Source organism: Lagenorhynchus albirostris, chromosome 4, assembly GCF_949774975.1.
Source record: "Lagenorhynchus albirostris chromosome 4, mLagAlb1.1, whole genome shotgun sequence".
Lineage (NCBI taxonomy): Eukaryota > Metazoa > Chordata > Mammalia > Artiodactyla > Delphinidae > Lagenorhynchus > Lagenorhynchus albirostris.
Window position 1 is genome coordinate 38,650,310 of NC_083098.1, and position 14,967 is coordinate 38,665,276.

The 14,967-nt window shown below is 36.3% G+C and overlaps 1 protein-coding gene across 1 annotated transcript in view; it reads left to right on the plus strand.

Moving 5' to 3' along the window:
* Positions 1 to 14,967, plus strand: part of WDFY3 (WD repeat and FYVE domain containing 3) — a 264,325-nt gene that overhangs the window by 98,305 nt on the left and 151,053 nt on the right. Inside the window, exons 7-8 of the mRNA XM_060147888.1 lie at positions 468 to 591; positions 11,808 to 11,917. Coding sequence (XP_060003871.1) covers positions 468 to 591; positions 11,808 to 11,917 — 234 coding nt within the window. The remainder of the gene's footprint in view (positions 1 to 467; positions 592 to 11,807; positions 11,918 to 14,967) is intronic.

Genomic DNA, 14,967 nt, shown 5'->3' on the forward strand with positions numbered 1-14,967 from the left:
TAGATAAGTCCCTGCTTTTACCATTATATTTTCTAAATATAAAGTTTAGAAGTTTATATTTTTTATAACTTTATATTTATTTATAAATATAAAGTTTATATAAAGTTTATATTTATAAACTTTAGAAGTTTATATTTATTTTCTAAATATAAACTTTAGAAAATATATTTACATTATATTTTCTAAAGTTTATTAGTAAGTTTGATTTAAATTTTATAGATAACTGGTCTTTGGCTTTTAGATTTTGTTTATTTAATTATTCATTCAACAAATTATTTTACATGTATAAGAAAATGTGGTTAGATGGCATTTATTGAAAGAGATATGTTTTAAACTTATTCAGATCGAAGTAACTATGCAAGCATACTTTCTTTTATTTGATTTTCAAGTCATACCACACTTTGAAAAGCACATAATGAAAGAAAAAAGTTGACAATGCTGTATTAAAATTGTTTTTCTCATCACAGGTTTTTGGAAATGCTCCGCCAAATACAATGACAGAAAAATTTTCTGATCTTCTGCAGTTCACAACACAAGTCTCACGACTGATGGTGACAGAAATTCGAAGGAGAGCATCAAACAAATCCACAGGTATTTTTACAGAAACCAGCAAAAACTGATTTATTTGAATGGACAGTTTGGTAAAAGTGGTGTCGAAATCTAACAAAAAATTGACCTGATTTTAAGCACATGGATTTCAGTACCAGTCCCCATTCCCATTCTTACTGTCATATTCTTACTGTCAGCACCTTTTACTCTCAAGTGGAGTAGTTCTACCCAAGGCTACTTTCCTTGGACCACTACCACCCCTGACCTAACCCTTTTAACAGCACTCTGTTTCCTTCTGAACAAAATCCAAATTCCTAGCATGACATTCAACACAAACTCAGGACCTGGAAATACATATATATACCCACCATTTTTGCATACCCTTTTTAATTTCTTGTTTCCTTTTTCTATATTTCAACCAAATCATGAGTTACTTATAGTCCCAGACATTTCTGTGCTCTTTTTTCTATCCTTGTGATGCTTCATTCAGGAAGGAGCATCTCCCCCCGTCTTAGTACATCTAAATCTTCTCAGCTTGGATTAAGTCACACTTCCTAGATAGAATGTTTCTTGATTTCCTTAATCAAAGGAAAAGTTTTCTCTTCTTAACTACTCAGCTTCACGAGTGGTGTTTATATATGTATCTTTATCTTTCTATTAGACCATAAACTATTTATGAGTCTTTGTCTAACCTACAGTCTTTATTTACCACAGTGCTTTACACAGTAGGCCTTTTATAAATGCTGCCTGAATAACTATTCTTATTCATAATTAGGTAATTTTAAACTTCATAAAGTATCATCCCATTTAATCAAGATTAAAATAAAATTTTTTGATTTTAATTACCATTACTCATTTTCTAAATTAGCAATATGTTTGAAGGATTTTATCTTAATTTTTATCTTGTTGCTTTGGTTTTTAGTGGTTGAGTGATAGCTTTCCTACTGAAGCATTAGACCAAGAAATCAATAATTTAAGTTTTGTTTCTAGTGTCTCTTTGAAAAATCACTTATCGTTTCCACCCATTGAATTATTATCTTTCCAATTGTAACGGTAATGCCTTTGTTATATAATACTTTTTTTTTTTTTGCGGTACGTGGGCCTCTCACTGTTGTGGCCTCTCCCGTTGCGGAGCACAGGCTCCGGACGCGCAGGCTCAGCGGCCATGGCTCACGGGCCCAGCCGCTCCGCGGCATGTGGGATTTTCCCGGACCCAGGCACGAACCCGTGTCCCCTGCATCAGCAGGCAGACTCTCAACCCCTGCGCCACCAGGGAAGCCCTATAATCCTATTTTTTAATTTAGTTTTTACTTTTAGTTTTAAAAGTATATAGGTGCATGGTTTTAAGGGTCAAATAGTTTATAGGTTTATTAAAAACATTATCTCCCTTCCATCATCCTGGTTCATCCTCATTTTGCACTCCTAAGATACACTGACTTTTTACGTCTCTTAACTTTTTTTGATATTTACCTCTGTGTCTCTAACTAATGTGCTTATACTGTGTGCCCTTGATTTTTCATATTTAGATACCATCTCCAGGCTTACCACAAGAGAAGTGAGACTTTTAAGCTCACCACTATCCCACAGATTCTCACTTCTATATCCCCATATCATTCTATCATAATTTGATTAGATCAGTATTCATTATATTATTGTGACTGAAAACATTATACAAAGATGAGCCATATGATATACTCTGATTACTCTTTCTTTCTTGAAAACTTCTCCCCCTTTATCAATCAGAGTTAATAATTGCCTTTTTTAAAAAAAACTAGTTTTCTACATTTTCATTATGCATTCTTCCCCTACTCCTCTGTTTTTCTGAATTTCCTCCAATATCATTGAAGACATCAGATATTCTGTCAGTTTCATCTTCTTGCAAATAGCTCTTCCAGAACCTTCTGTTCTGCTTTAATCTGTAGTAGTTGCTCTCTAGGCCAGCTGGACAACTGTCACTTTTTCATCTTCACTCAGTTCATCCTGGGATGTTTTTCCACTTCTTTGGGATAGAGTCTCTGTTTCCAAAATCTCATGTCATCTTTTTTCTCAAATTAACTTCCTCATTTTTGGTAAAATATTTTTTCCAGCAGCCTCCTGAAAAAGGATGCAGGGCAGTTATTATTTTGGTTTTTGGATTTTGTATTTGTTTTTAGAAATCTGTGAGTGAGGGCTTCCCTGGTGGCGCAGTGGTTGAGAGTCCACCTGCCGATGCAGGGGACATGGGTTCGTGCCCCGGTCCGGGAAGATCCCACATGCCGCGGAGTGGCTGGGTCTGTGAGCCATGGCCACTGAGCCTGCGCGTCTGGAGCCTGTGCTCCGCAACGGGAGAGGCCACAACAGTGAGAGGCCCGCGTATCACCAAAAAAAAAAAAAAATTAGAAATCTGTGAGTGAAAATTCCTTTGACTCTTGTTATATAAAATGAGTTCCTTCCCCTTAACCATGGAAGGTGACAAGCTTTCAGGTACAGGGCTTAGAACAAACTTTATCACATCATACAGGATGGCTTTATTGCAGAAAGGGGAACTTGTAGAACCAGGCTTCAACAAGAGAAAAGAAGGCACAGATCCATCACCCTCGTTATCTCACAGAAGTGTGCTTGGGATATTCCCCACCCAGAGCATGAATGCAATCATAATGGTGAAGAAACACCGTTTGTGATCTAAGCTGTTTGAGTACTGAATCTGAGTTCTTATTGGATGTTTCTAGGAGTTGTTTGAGAATGCTAACTGTTTAGTTCCAGGAGACTTGGGGGCTCAGGGGAAGCTACAGGCCCTCCCACAGGGAGTGGAAGCTACGCGTGTCATAGAAAATTAAGCTTGGGTGCAGCACCTCTGGGAACATGGTCAGTGGGTCCTTCTCCAGGCAGCCTAGGTTGAACTCCCAAGGTTATTTTGGAAAATCTCTCAGCTCGCATTACATTTATCCTCCTTTCGGTGGATATAAGGTCCTAGATTGGAAATCATTTTATTTCAGAATTTAAAAATAATTTCTCCATCATATTTTAGATTCCTATACTCCTAGTAAGAAGTCTGAAGCTACCTAAATTCTCCATTCTTTCTCTGTGACCTGTATTGTGTGTGTTTGTGTGTGTGTTTTATAAAACCAACCTCTCGTTGGCCCTCCTCTTCTAAAATTTCATGATAACATGCCTTGGAGTGGACCTATTTTTATTCATTATGCTGAGTACTCACTGGACCTGTTTAGTCTGGAAATTCATATCCTTTAATTTTGAGAAAGGTTTGTGAATTGTTTATATAATAATATCCTCCCTTCTGTTTTCTCTTTCTTATCACGTGTACCCCTAAGACTGTCCCTCTCATTTTCTTATCTTTCCTCTCTTATTTTCTGTCTTTGCTTTTTTACTCTCTTTGCTAGGAGAGCTTTTTGGTTTTACCATATATTCCTTCCATGGGTTTTTTTTTTTTTTCCCCCATTTGTGACACGATACTTTTAATTTCTAAGAGATTTTTTTTTCTTTTTTATTGATGTCTTTTGCTTTCCTTTCATGGCTTCTCTTAACTCTCTGAGGTTTCTTTTTCTTTTCTTTTTTTAAAATTTCTTTTCAGATTTTTATCTTCCTCCACAGTCTGTTTCTTTCAGGTAGTCTTTTTTGTTACTTTATTTTTGTCTCTTTTATATTGGAGAATGTCCTCCCGTGTCTCATCCTTGGCCCTCTACTGCTGTATAAGAATGGAATCTTGGAAAGTTGCTGGGTAGCTTTGTAATTGTGGCTGGAGCTTGCCTGGGCCTCAGCCTAGGGTCATTTTGCTGAGCCATTCTGTTGACCATCTTTCCCTTGAGCTAGACAGAGTCCCCAGAGAGGAATGTCCAGTGTTTACTTAGACAGTATATGTCTGACTCTGAACATTTTAGAAGCCAGTGTCTGAGGACCCTCAACATTTAGTATCAATACATAAGCTTCTATTTTATCTTCATGATGAGCCCACAACTGTGCCTGGTTTAATGTCATTGTCCCCCCTCCACCCCAATCCAAACATCCTCTGTTTTTCTTTTTAGTGAATAAATCTCTAGTCTACTACCCACACAGTAGTGAGGATCTGGGGGTCTAGCTGCTCTTACACAGACTTCACCAGTCCTTCTGTGTACAGTCCCACATTTACTTCTGCTTCTAAAGGTACTTAGTGCCACCAATTCCTGAGCCTCTTGGAGGTTGTGTTGTAGTTAGCTGCTTTTTTGTGTTTTCCTTGTACTTGCTTTAAGATTCTAGAGTCTGCTAAATCAGTTCCCACTAATTTCTCTGCTGTTTTAGTATCCAAAACGTTGTTGTTTTCACCTTTCCTATTTTCTTTGTACTTATGGGTTTATGATTTTTTAAAAAAAATCCTTAAACAACAATTTTAGTGGGTGTATTAGTCTGCTTGGACTGCCATAACAAAAATATCATAGACCAGTATAAAACAGGAATTTTTTTTCACAATTCTAGAGGCTGAAATTCTAAGAGCATGGTGCCAGCATGATTGGTTTCTGGTGAGATCTCTCTTCCTGGCTTGCAGATGGCACCTTCTCAATGTGGCCTCACCTCCAGGAGAGAGAGCTCTCTGGTGTCTCTTCTTATAAGGGCATTAATCCCATTATGAGGGGCACACCCTCATGACCTCATCTAAACCCAATTACCTCCCAAAGGCTCCATCTCCAAATACCATCACATTAGGAACTAAGGCTTCAAATATGAATTCTGGGGGGGCACAATTCAGTTTATAGCAGTGAGGTTTCAGGACAGAGAAGAGATAAATGCATGTGCTCAACCTTCCATCTTTAACGGGGGACCCATTATGGAGTCTTTGGAGCAACAGCCATTAAAGTATTTTTAGATTGAGGACAAAATCTCTTAATCAGAAGCTGTACATTATATGAATTGATGTATGGATTTTAAAATGAGGCAGTTTTAATTATATTTGTAGTCCTTGAAGCAAGTCTGGTGAGAGATGGTCAAGATAGTTTAAGGTAAACTTCCTGTCTTTTCCCTTCTCCACCAGAATGGGATTGCATCCTTTTTTTATCTTTATTGATTTCAGTTGTTCCTATACAAGTGAAAAGTTTGTCTTAAATATAAGATTTCTGTGTTTTATGCCTTTTTAGCTATTTTAAATAGGTAGTATGAAGGGAAATTTCTTTGTCACATGTTGACTCCTGTCATTGCATTTTCTTTTTTGAGTGACAGCCCTAGATTAGAAAAAAAATTCCAAAGCTTATTTATACTCTGTTCACTGTTGCTGTCTTTATGAATACCTAATCTGCATGTTTGTAGAAAAACATTTTTCTACATTGGAGATTTGTTTTCCTAAATCTCTTTACAGTTTTATATCCATAGGGAAATAATGAAGAGTATCTTAAATGGAGGAGATGTCTCATTGTTAATTACAATAATAGTTACATAAGTTTTTTTTTTTTTTAAACTTTCTATTTTGAAATATTTATGGACTCACAGGAAGTTGCAAACATAGAGGGAGCCCCTTGTGCCCTTCCTTCTTCCATTGGTGACATACTGTTTGCCAGGTATTTTAAGATACATTTTTTCATATCATGTGATTCCATGTAAGTTTTAGTTTTAAACTTTTGAAATTCGTTAACTTCAGAATCCAGTGAGATTCAATTCAATTTTGTGTAAGTTTTACCTCCACAAGAGAAACCTTTCCAAATCACCCTATCTCAAATATAGATCTTTTATCCTGTATCTCCACACCAGTGAGTATTTATTCAGTCACCTTAAATACTTCCTTTAGAGGTTTGGTGTCATCTGAAAGTACCTTGTTTATTTACTTATTTAATGTTATTGTCTCTTGTGTTCACCCCTGTAAAAGAATGCTTGTCACAGATTAGGTGCTCAAAAAATTTTTTACTGATTTTGACATAGGATTTCTCTGTGCTCCCCCCTACCCCATTATGCTTTAAGAGTTAGAAGAGTGTTAGAAAAGCCAGCTTACTGATGTTTAAGAGAGAAAAGCATAGTTTTGGAGTGTCTCCTCTGTCAGCCTTGAAGAACTCTGGCCTTTGGAATCCTTGTTCTCTTCTTTCATTTTTAGTTTTGAACATTGGAAGTTTCTTTTGATCAGTGCTGTTATCAAAAGTACTTTCATGGAGATTTTTTGATATTTTGATTTTTCTAGTAAAAAATTCTAGATGTTGAGGATCTAGGTACATCCTGAATCATCTTTCTTCTTGCATATCCCATTCTAGTTTTCCGATTGATCAATTGATTTCTATTGTGGTAAAAACACTAACATTAGATCTGCCCTCTTAACAAACTTTTACATGTACAGTACAGTAAATTGTAAGTACAGTGTTGTACAGTAGATCTCTAGAACTTTTTCATATTACACAACTGTAACTTTATACACATTTATCAGCAACTTTCCATTTCTTCCTCCTCTCAACCTTTGGCAACCACCGTTCCACTTTCTGCTTCTATGAGTTTGGCTGCTTTCAATACCTCACATAACCTTTTATTTTATAGGAAGTTTTCATTGAAAGTAATTTTTGTTATGATTTACATGAACATAATTTTTCTCCAAAAAGAAGCAGGTGGAATGAGTCCTCTATTATTCTTTTGAAAATTGGCTCTATCTGTTGTGCATCAGAGAAAGATTATTTTTCCAGAGCTCCTCTGAATTCGGTGTGAAATACTTACTTTGTTTGTTACCTAATCACCATTCACATATCAAGTCTTTTTACCAGATCACTTCTAACATTCATTGTAGATATCTCAGTAGGAACCATGCTTATTGGCAATTATATTGTTTAAATCTATCCATCAGAAGTTAGTAAAAATGGAAAATTTTAGGTAGGTCAATGTGCAAAGTGGGTACATGGGCTGATTTGTAATACAGTAGTGCTCTTCTCTCTGTCTCTCTTAATTCTCTTGGTTATAGCCTCCCTGTGGTTTTGTTAAAAATCTATAGTGACTTTCAACTAATTTGAAAAAATATATAATTTTGTAGCCATATTGTGTACAGGACATGGCTTAAGACTTTTCCCTATCTCTTCTAGTTATTTGTTAAGTTCAGCCATGCAGTCTGTTTAATTCTAAGGTCAGTCACATGGTCGATTTTACGTCATTGAAAGAGAAAATTCCCACCTGTGTAAAAATAGTATCTTCAGTTTATTGTTAATGACTTTGCTGCATGCTAGGTACCACTGTTAAGCCCAGTGCTGTAATGCCCACTGGGCAGCGGCCAGTGATAGAGAAGCCAAATGATGCTGACCACAGTTGGCACCTGGTGCAGCATCTTGTGGTGGGATTAGTATAATGTAGTGAATCCCCAGTTAGACAACCCAGCCTTTCTTTTTAAACAGAAAAACAGTGTGCCCCGCTGTCCTCCAAGGATTTCAAAGCCACAACACCTTCAGGTAATTTCATTCCCAAGGTGTGATGATATATTATCAAATTGAAAGAAGCATGGAAGCTATGAGTCCTAATACTATTTTTCTCACTAACGTGGAAGTGGTTTTTTTTGGAAGGGAGGGGTGGGAATGGGCGTTTAGGGCTTGGTTTCTTCGTTAATGAACAAAGTGTAATAGTACTATTGATGTGTCTCACATTATCATCCTGAAGCATAAGTTTGAAAATGACTATGCTTTAAATGGACTTTGCAAAAGGAAAAAATATTGTATTACACTTATTATTAACACGTTTTGTGTTCTGGTTGTTCTGAATGCAGTCTAATTGAATTTACTTACACTCTCTCAGTGTAGACTGGGAACTTAACATTTCCTTTAAAACCGTCTACATATTCTTATTTAATCTAATAATGAGCTCTACTAACTTCATTTCTGCATTTTTTGGCCTAACTGTGTGTACTGTAATGCAGCATGAAAGCTAAAGCTTAAATCAAAATGATTGGCAACTCTCAAGATGGGCTGATATTAATATGTTCTTTTTATTATAATCTTAAGTTAAATCAGTCTTTAAATTTGTATTTGTTAAAAATTGGTGAAAATAAAAGATCATAATGCTCTATTTTTTGACTAGGAGCGTTTTTCAAAGTTTTAAGAAATTCTGTGGTTTATGGAGATTTAATATGTTGTCTACATAACTTTTTAAAGATAGCACTAAATGTTACATACTTTTACAATGAGCTTCTTGATTTATTTAAAATGAAAACTCGGAGATCCCATCAAGTTGTTTTGTATGGCAACCTACTGAAATTAGTAGGTGAAAGTAAAATAGTTCTTCTGAATATGTTTGATATGTAAAGATAGTCTATTTTATCAATGAGAGTTTCCAATCTCTCCTGTATTATTCAGCCACAACTATTGTCAAGACTTCTTTGTGTGCACCTGTAATTCAAAGCCAGATAACATAATTATACATTATTGCTGATGTAACTGAAGTCCCTATCTTCTTCTCAAAAAGAGCAGTTGTTATTATTAAGTTGGTAAAATTGTTAAAGGGACACCATTAATAATTATACTGTCTTGATCCTTTTCAAGGTTTATTTTCATACGTATTATCTCATTTAATCAGCTCAGCAATCTACTGAACTGTTGTAATGTTTAATAACAAATAGGACATTTTTGAAAATACATTGTCTTTTCTTATCTTGAGGAATATCTTAATGTTCATTGTCAACCAAAACGAAAGAAACCACACACTTTTGTAAATGCCATTGATCAGATAGATATATGGAACTGTTTCAAACCAAGAGTACATTTTTGGTGTTTTGGTTCTCAAAATAACCATTGGCATTCATTGTTCATAATTGGCAACTTGTTGAATAGCAGTGAAAAAACATATTTGTCCAAACTTCTTTTAATGTTAAAAGTGTTAAGTACTATGGGTGGAATCTGGAGTCACTCAAAATGTGTCTTATCTGTAGGTTTCTAGATTCTCTACCAGGGAGATAAATTTGTTTATCTTTTAAAGTAGGCTTAGTTCTTCAAAATATTTTTTTCCCTCTGTGAGAGACATAGGTGGTATTGATCAGTTGATTTACCAATCAATGTTTCTTTTTTTAATGAAATAGAATTTCATTACATTTGTGTAATTGTAAAATAAAGCAATTTGAAGACTGCAGGTGTTTTTTTTTAAGATGTTGAGTTACGAAATTGGAAATGCACAATTTCAAACCAAAGTCGCCTGGTTACGAAGAAGCCTAGGAAATGAAAACATAGCATGTCAGCCTTTGATTAAGAATTTTAGCCAACTGGTAAGGAGCTGTTTTCCTTACATGAGCGTTTAATTACTATCAAGGAAAGACTGCTCGTGTTATATAGCAAATGGCTGGGGTCCATTGTAGGCTTGCAGGAAAAATTTGCAGGTTAGTTTTTGCCAATGATCTTAAACCATGGTTGCTAAAGATGGTTTCTCAATGGCATTCTTTTATTTGTTTTCTTCTTTCTCTATTTAATCAGCCTTGAACATTGCTTTCTTTGTATTACTCCCCTTTCAAAACTTTCAGGAATCTCTGTTACCCATAATAAATGCAAACCTGATGTTCTTGAGAAGTTGAATTCAATGTGTCCTTCTTTGATCTCCCTGGGTTGATTTATTCACTCATTTAACAGATGTTTATTGAGTGCCCACTTATTGCCAGTGATGTGCTCCGTACTGGGGATCAGCTCTGAACAAGGCTGACAAAGTCTGCTCCCACGGTGTTTGTTTTCTAGAGAGGGGCAAGAGACTGTAAAATCAGTGAGCATGAATACAGTAATTTCAACATTTACCAGATACTGAATACCCGAAGTAAGCCAGGGTTCTGTTGACTTCTCTTTTCCAGTAAAATTTTTTTATCACTATCTTTTACAGGCTAAGCAGGCTGGATTTGAATATAAGTTCTGTCCCTGATTCTAGGCAAATTACTTATCCTCTCCATTTCTCAATTTATATTATAATAAGGGGTCTAAGAATAGAAAATAACTTACAGGGTTCTACATAAAGATTAAATGAGTTGAATCTGCAAGCACTTAAAACAGTGTTTGTTGGGCTTCCCTGGTGGCGCAGTGGGTTGAGAGTCCACCTGCCGATGCAGGAGACGTGGGATCGTGCCCCGGTCCGGGAAGATCCCACATGCCGTGGAGCAGCTAGGCCCGTGAGCCATGGCCGCTGAGCCTGCGCGTCCGGAGCCTGTGCTCCGCAACGGGAGACGCCACAACAGTGAGAGGCCCACGTACCGCAAAAAAAAAAACAGTGCTTGTTGTACAGTTAAGACTCAGTAAAAATAAGGTATCTTAAAAAATTTTCCTTTAACATGTTCTTTCAAATGGAAGTATATAAAGATGAAATATGTCCAGCACAGTATCATGTGTAAGTTTTGTATCATTCAATTATTGAATAAAACACTTTTATCTTGATTGTCTTAAATGTCTTAAAGGAAAGAATACCTCTAAAGTAACCTAAATTCTATTCTACATCCTGTGTCTTTATGACGTGTGTTAAGTATACGTTTAGTAACTTAACATGTTGGTTTACAGTGAACAGATTGGACTTATTTTCTGACTTTAATTCATCTACTATTACAATGTAAAAATTGATGAACTCTGTGCTGATAAAATTAAATGCATGGTTAAGGATTTATCCATTTTCCCTTATCCTTAAAAACATAATCAACTAAGTTGACTTTCAAAGATTCTTCCAACACTACAGTTCTATGAATGACTCCCTCACTGTTTATCTCTTCCTAATGTCAGCTGTTCAGGTCACCCCTTGTGTGTATCACTGAGCCAACCTCTTAATTTGTTTCCCCCATCAATCTCTTTGCCCTTAAAGTTTGTCATACACATCACTCTAAATTAATAGTCTTAAAATAATCCTTTCAACATCTACTTTGCTCAAGAAACTACATTTGCTCCCTCTTGCCCAAAGAGTCAAATACAGACAGCCCTTAGCTTACCTTCCTTCGTAAGTAGGCATTTTCTGTCACTACTATTGATATTAGACTCTAATTCTCAGCATATGCTCTTCTAGAATGTGAACCCTATGTTATTACAGTTGTTCCTCTTGATCATTCCTCTAGCCACACTTTTGTTTTAATACAGTGTGCCTAATCTCTCTGTTTCCATCCCTCCCTCCCAGTTTCTAGAGAGACTTGTTTTACAGGCAGGTTTAACTCAAATTTCCCCTGTTCCATGACTCTTTTTGACTAGTTTGTGACGTACCTTTTCCTAAAATATATAGGTTGACTTTTACATTTCTGTATTGATATGATGACATCTACATATACCATTAAAACATTGCTCTCTTTAACATATTTTGTACTTGATTTCTCTCCACCTAATGACTTTCCTTTGGTTTTATAGAGGCTGCAAGTCGGGCCATAGTCCAATTCTTGGAAATCAATCAGAGTGAAGAAGCCAGTAGAGGTTGGATGCTTCTGACGACAATTAATTTGTTAGCATCCTCTGGTCAGGTAAGTTCTTGGCTTTCATGTTTGAAGCGTCTTTTTATCCTCTTGGGATTTTGTGAAATTAAATTTATCATCATATCCAAATAAGATTTTATGATAACCTGTGTATTCTTCTAATTCTTCTTACACATTATTTCATGCTTCTCACAACATCTCTATAAGGAGGTTAATGTTTCCATTTTACACATGAGGAAATGCTTAAATTAGAACAGTGTTTTCCATCTTTGTCACATCATAGCACACATAGAGCATGGTACCATTTGTACAGCACACTGGGCAAAAAGATGGGCTACCTGTGGCTGGAGGGAAGTAGCCCAGGAACTGCATTTCTGTAACCCATGTTAGGGAAACTTTGACTTGGAAGAGTCATCTAAGATTCATCTAAGGTCACTTAGCTAATAAGGAATAAGTGACATGGAAAATACTTTAAAATTTTTCTAACTTTTATGCAAAATAAGGAGATATTGTCATTTTCAGGATAATACATATTTCCTTCCTACTTGATTTTTTCTGGAGATTGCTTTTTTTCCCTTTAAATCAGGTTTAAGCATCTGTCATGATACATATGGCATGTAGTCATTTATGTGCTGTTTGAATACCCGATTTGTGACCTGTGATGTCTTGGGGATGAAGGAAGTTTATTCAGCCTTCTAAAATCCAGAGTATAATTACCTTCAAAGTCCACACGAATCTTGAGAATGACTATTGTCTAAATTACTATGGGCTTTCAAATACCTCATGGAATTTACAAAAGTAAATGTGACACCAATCATACTACTGTGACAGGCCACAGGAGAAACAGTGCACATTTCTTAGTAACCATATCCTGAAACCAGTTACTAGCCTAAAGTAAGCAGCACTAGAATTTTTTTTCTTTGGAATGGCCTGTTTCCTTTTTAATTTGCTGGGTTTTTGTTTCGTTTTGTTTTTTATTTATTTTATTATATTTTAAATTTTTATTTTATATTGGAGTATAGTTGATTTACAATATTGTGTTACGTTTTGTTTTTTAAATCAGAAAACGAATAAGACCAACTTGTACTGATTTACCTGGGACTATCTGAGTTTTGGCATAGAAGGCCCACATCCCAGGAAACCCCTCAGTCCTGGGCAAATGGAGATGTTTATTCACCCTAAGTACTAAGTAACCTTCAGATAGTCCTAAAGTAGACCATTGTTTTCATGTATCTATGGCCATATCAAGTGACTATCAAAATACCAATTCTACTTGCTATCGATAGTAACTATAAATGCCTCTACGTTACTGTACCAAAGTTTGGTTTGGCTTAGAATAATACATAAAATAATAGTGTTTAATTGGAATATTTCTAAGTTTTATTCATGTTTTCTGTAGATGCACTATTTTTCTTTCTCTCTTGTGAGCATAGACTGTGTCATACCATAACACCTAGAACATGGTAGAAAATCAGTAAATGTGTATTAACTTAAATGTGCACAAATGGATAGACCAATTTAAAAGCATAAGAAAAGAATCAGGAGAAAAGAATCAGGAGAAAAGAATCACTTAAAAAAATTACAAATGTTGCCGATTACCGGTTTGGATACCCAGTTGTACTTTTAATCTATCCGTTATAAGATGAAAATGAAAAATCATATCATTTTGCTTAATATGAAGGGATAGCTAGTAATAGTCTAACTGGAAAAAGACATTTTAAAAAGAAAATTCAGTGTTATGTTTTTTTGTGGTTTTTTTTTGCGGTACGCGGGCCTCTCACTGTTGTGGCTTCTCCCGTTGCGGAGCACAGGCCCCGGACATGCAGGCTCAGCGGCCATGGCTTACGGGCCCAGCCGCTCCGCGGCATGTGGGATCTTCCTGGACCAGGGCACAAACCTGTGTCCCCTGCATCGGCAGGCAGACTCTCAACCACTGCACCACCAGGGAAGCCCCAGTGTTATGTTTTGAGCTGACTTTCTTGTTTGCATGCTATCTTCTGTTGGCAGTAGTGAGATAGAGATGACAAAAACATGGTCCTGAATCAACATGTAGATGACAGAGATGAAGTGGATGAAGATAATACCATAAAATGCAATAATGGGCTATATGTAGTACTATGAAAATAGAAATGGAGTTGTACATTTTGTAGGTGAGGGTAGGAAGAAAGATGAGGAATTAAAGAAAGTTTCAGGCATGAACAGACGTTTAAATTGAGAGTCAGATGGAGACATGGGGTGTCTAGAAACAATAAATGGTAGATGAGAACTGCAGAGAGCTTTTGAGTATTAGAAGAGGGAAATGATAGTGGATATGTAGAAAGGGGCCAGATCTTGGAAAGGATTGTTCCTTAGGCGCTCTCTCCTCCCTGTCACCCGGCTACTGCATTAGTTCAAGCCCGGCCGTTCTTACAGTTTTCGGTACTAGTTTCCTAATTGCTCTCGCCTTCCTGCTCTTTAATCTATGGTCTACTATCACCAGCTAATTGTCTAAAATCTGATTCTATAACTCCTTTGTAACACTTCATTGGGTCTCCAATCCCAGCAAAATAAAAGTAAAAGTAAAATGGGAGACCACACGCATAGGTCATTGAGCATGTATAAACCATGGGCCACTTAACCCGCTCTCTAACCCCAGACAGGGTATATAAGTGATGAGCCTCAGTTGCTCCATTTGTAAAGTAAGGAGCATATAGTAATAAAATCTACCTTGTAGGGATGACTTGAGAAATAGGTGAGAGCATGTATTTAAAGTGCTTAGCTTTATGCCTGTTATATAATAAACACTCATTAAAGATTAGACATTATTATTGTGGCTTTTCAGGAGTCAGCAGTTTTGGACTCAGGTTCCTGAAACATTCTGTACCATGTGGCCTAAACTCCTGTGTATCTTCCAGGTGATCTTTCCCCTCTTGTTTTAATTCCGACACTTTTCCATTCTACTCCTGCCAGTGGTGATCATTCCCTTTTATATTAGCCTGAATGTACTACCATTGTTACACATAAGAGATTAAATCATAGTTATTAACAAACCTGCTTCTGCTCTAGACTACAGTCTTCTGAAGGGCAGGGATCCTTCATCATTGCATGCTGAGCTCCCA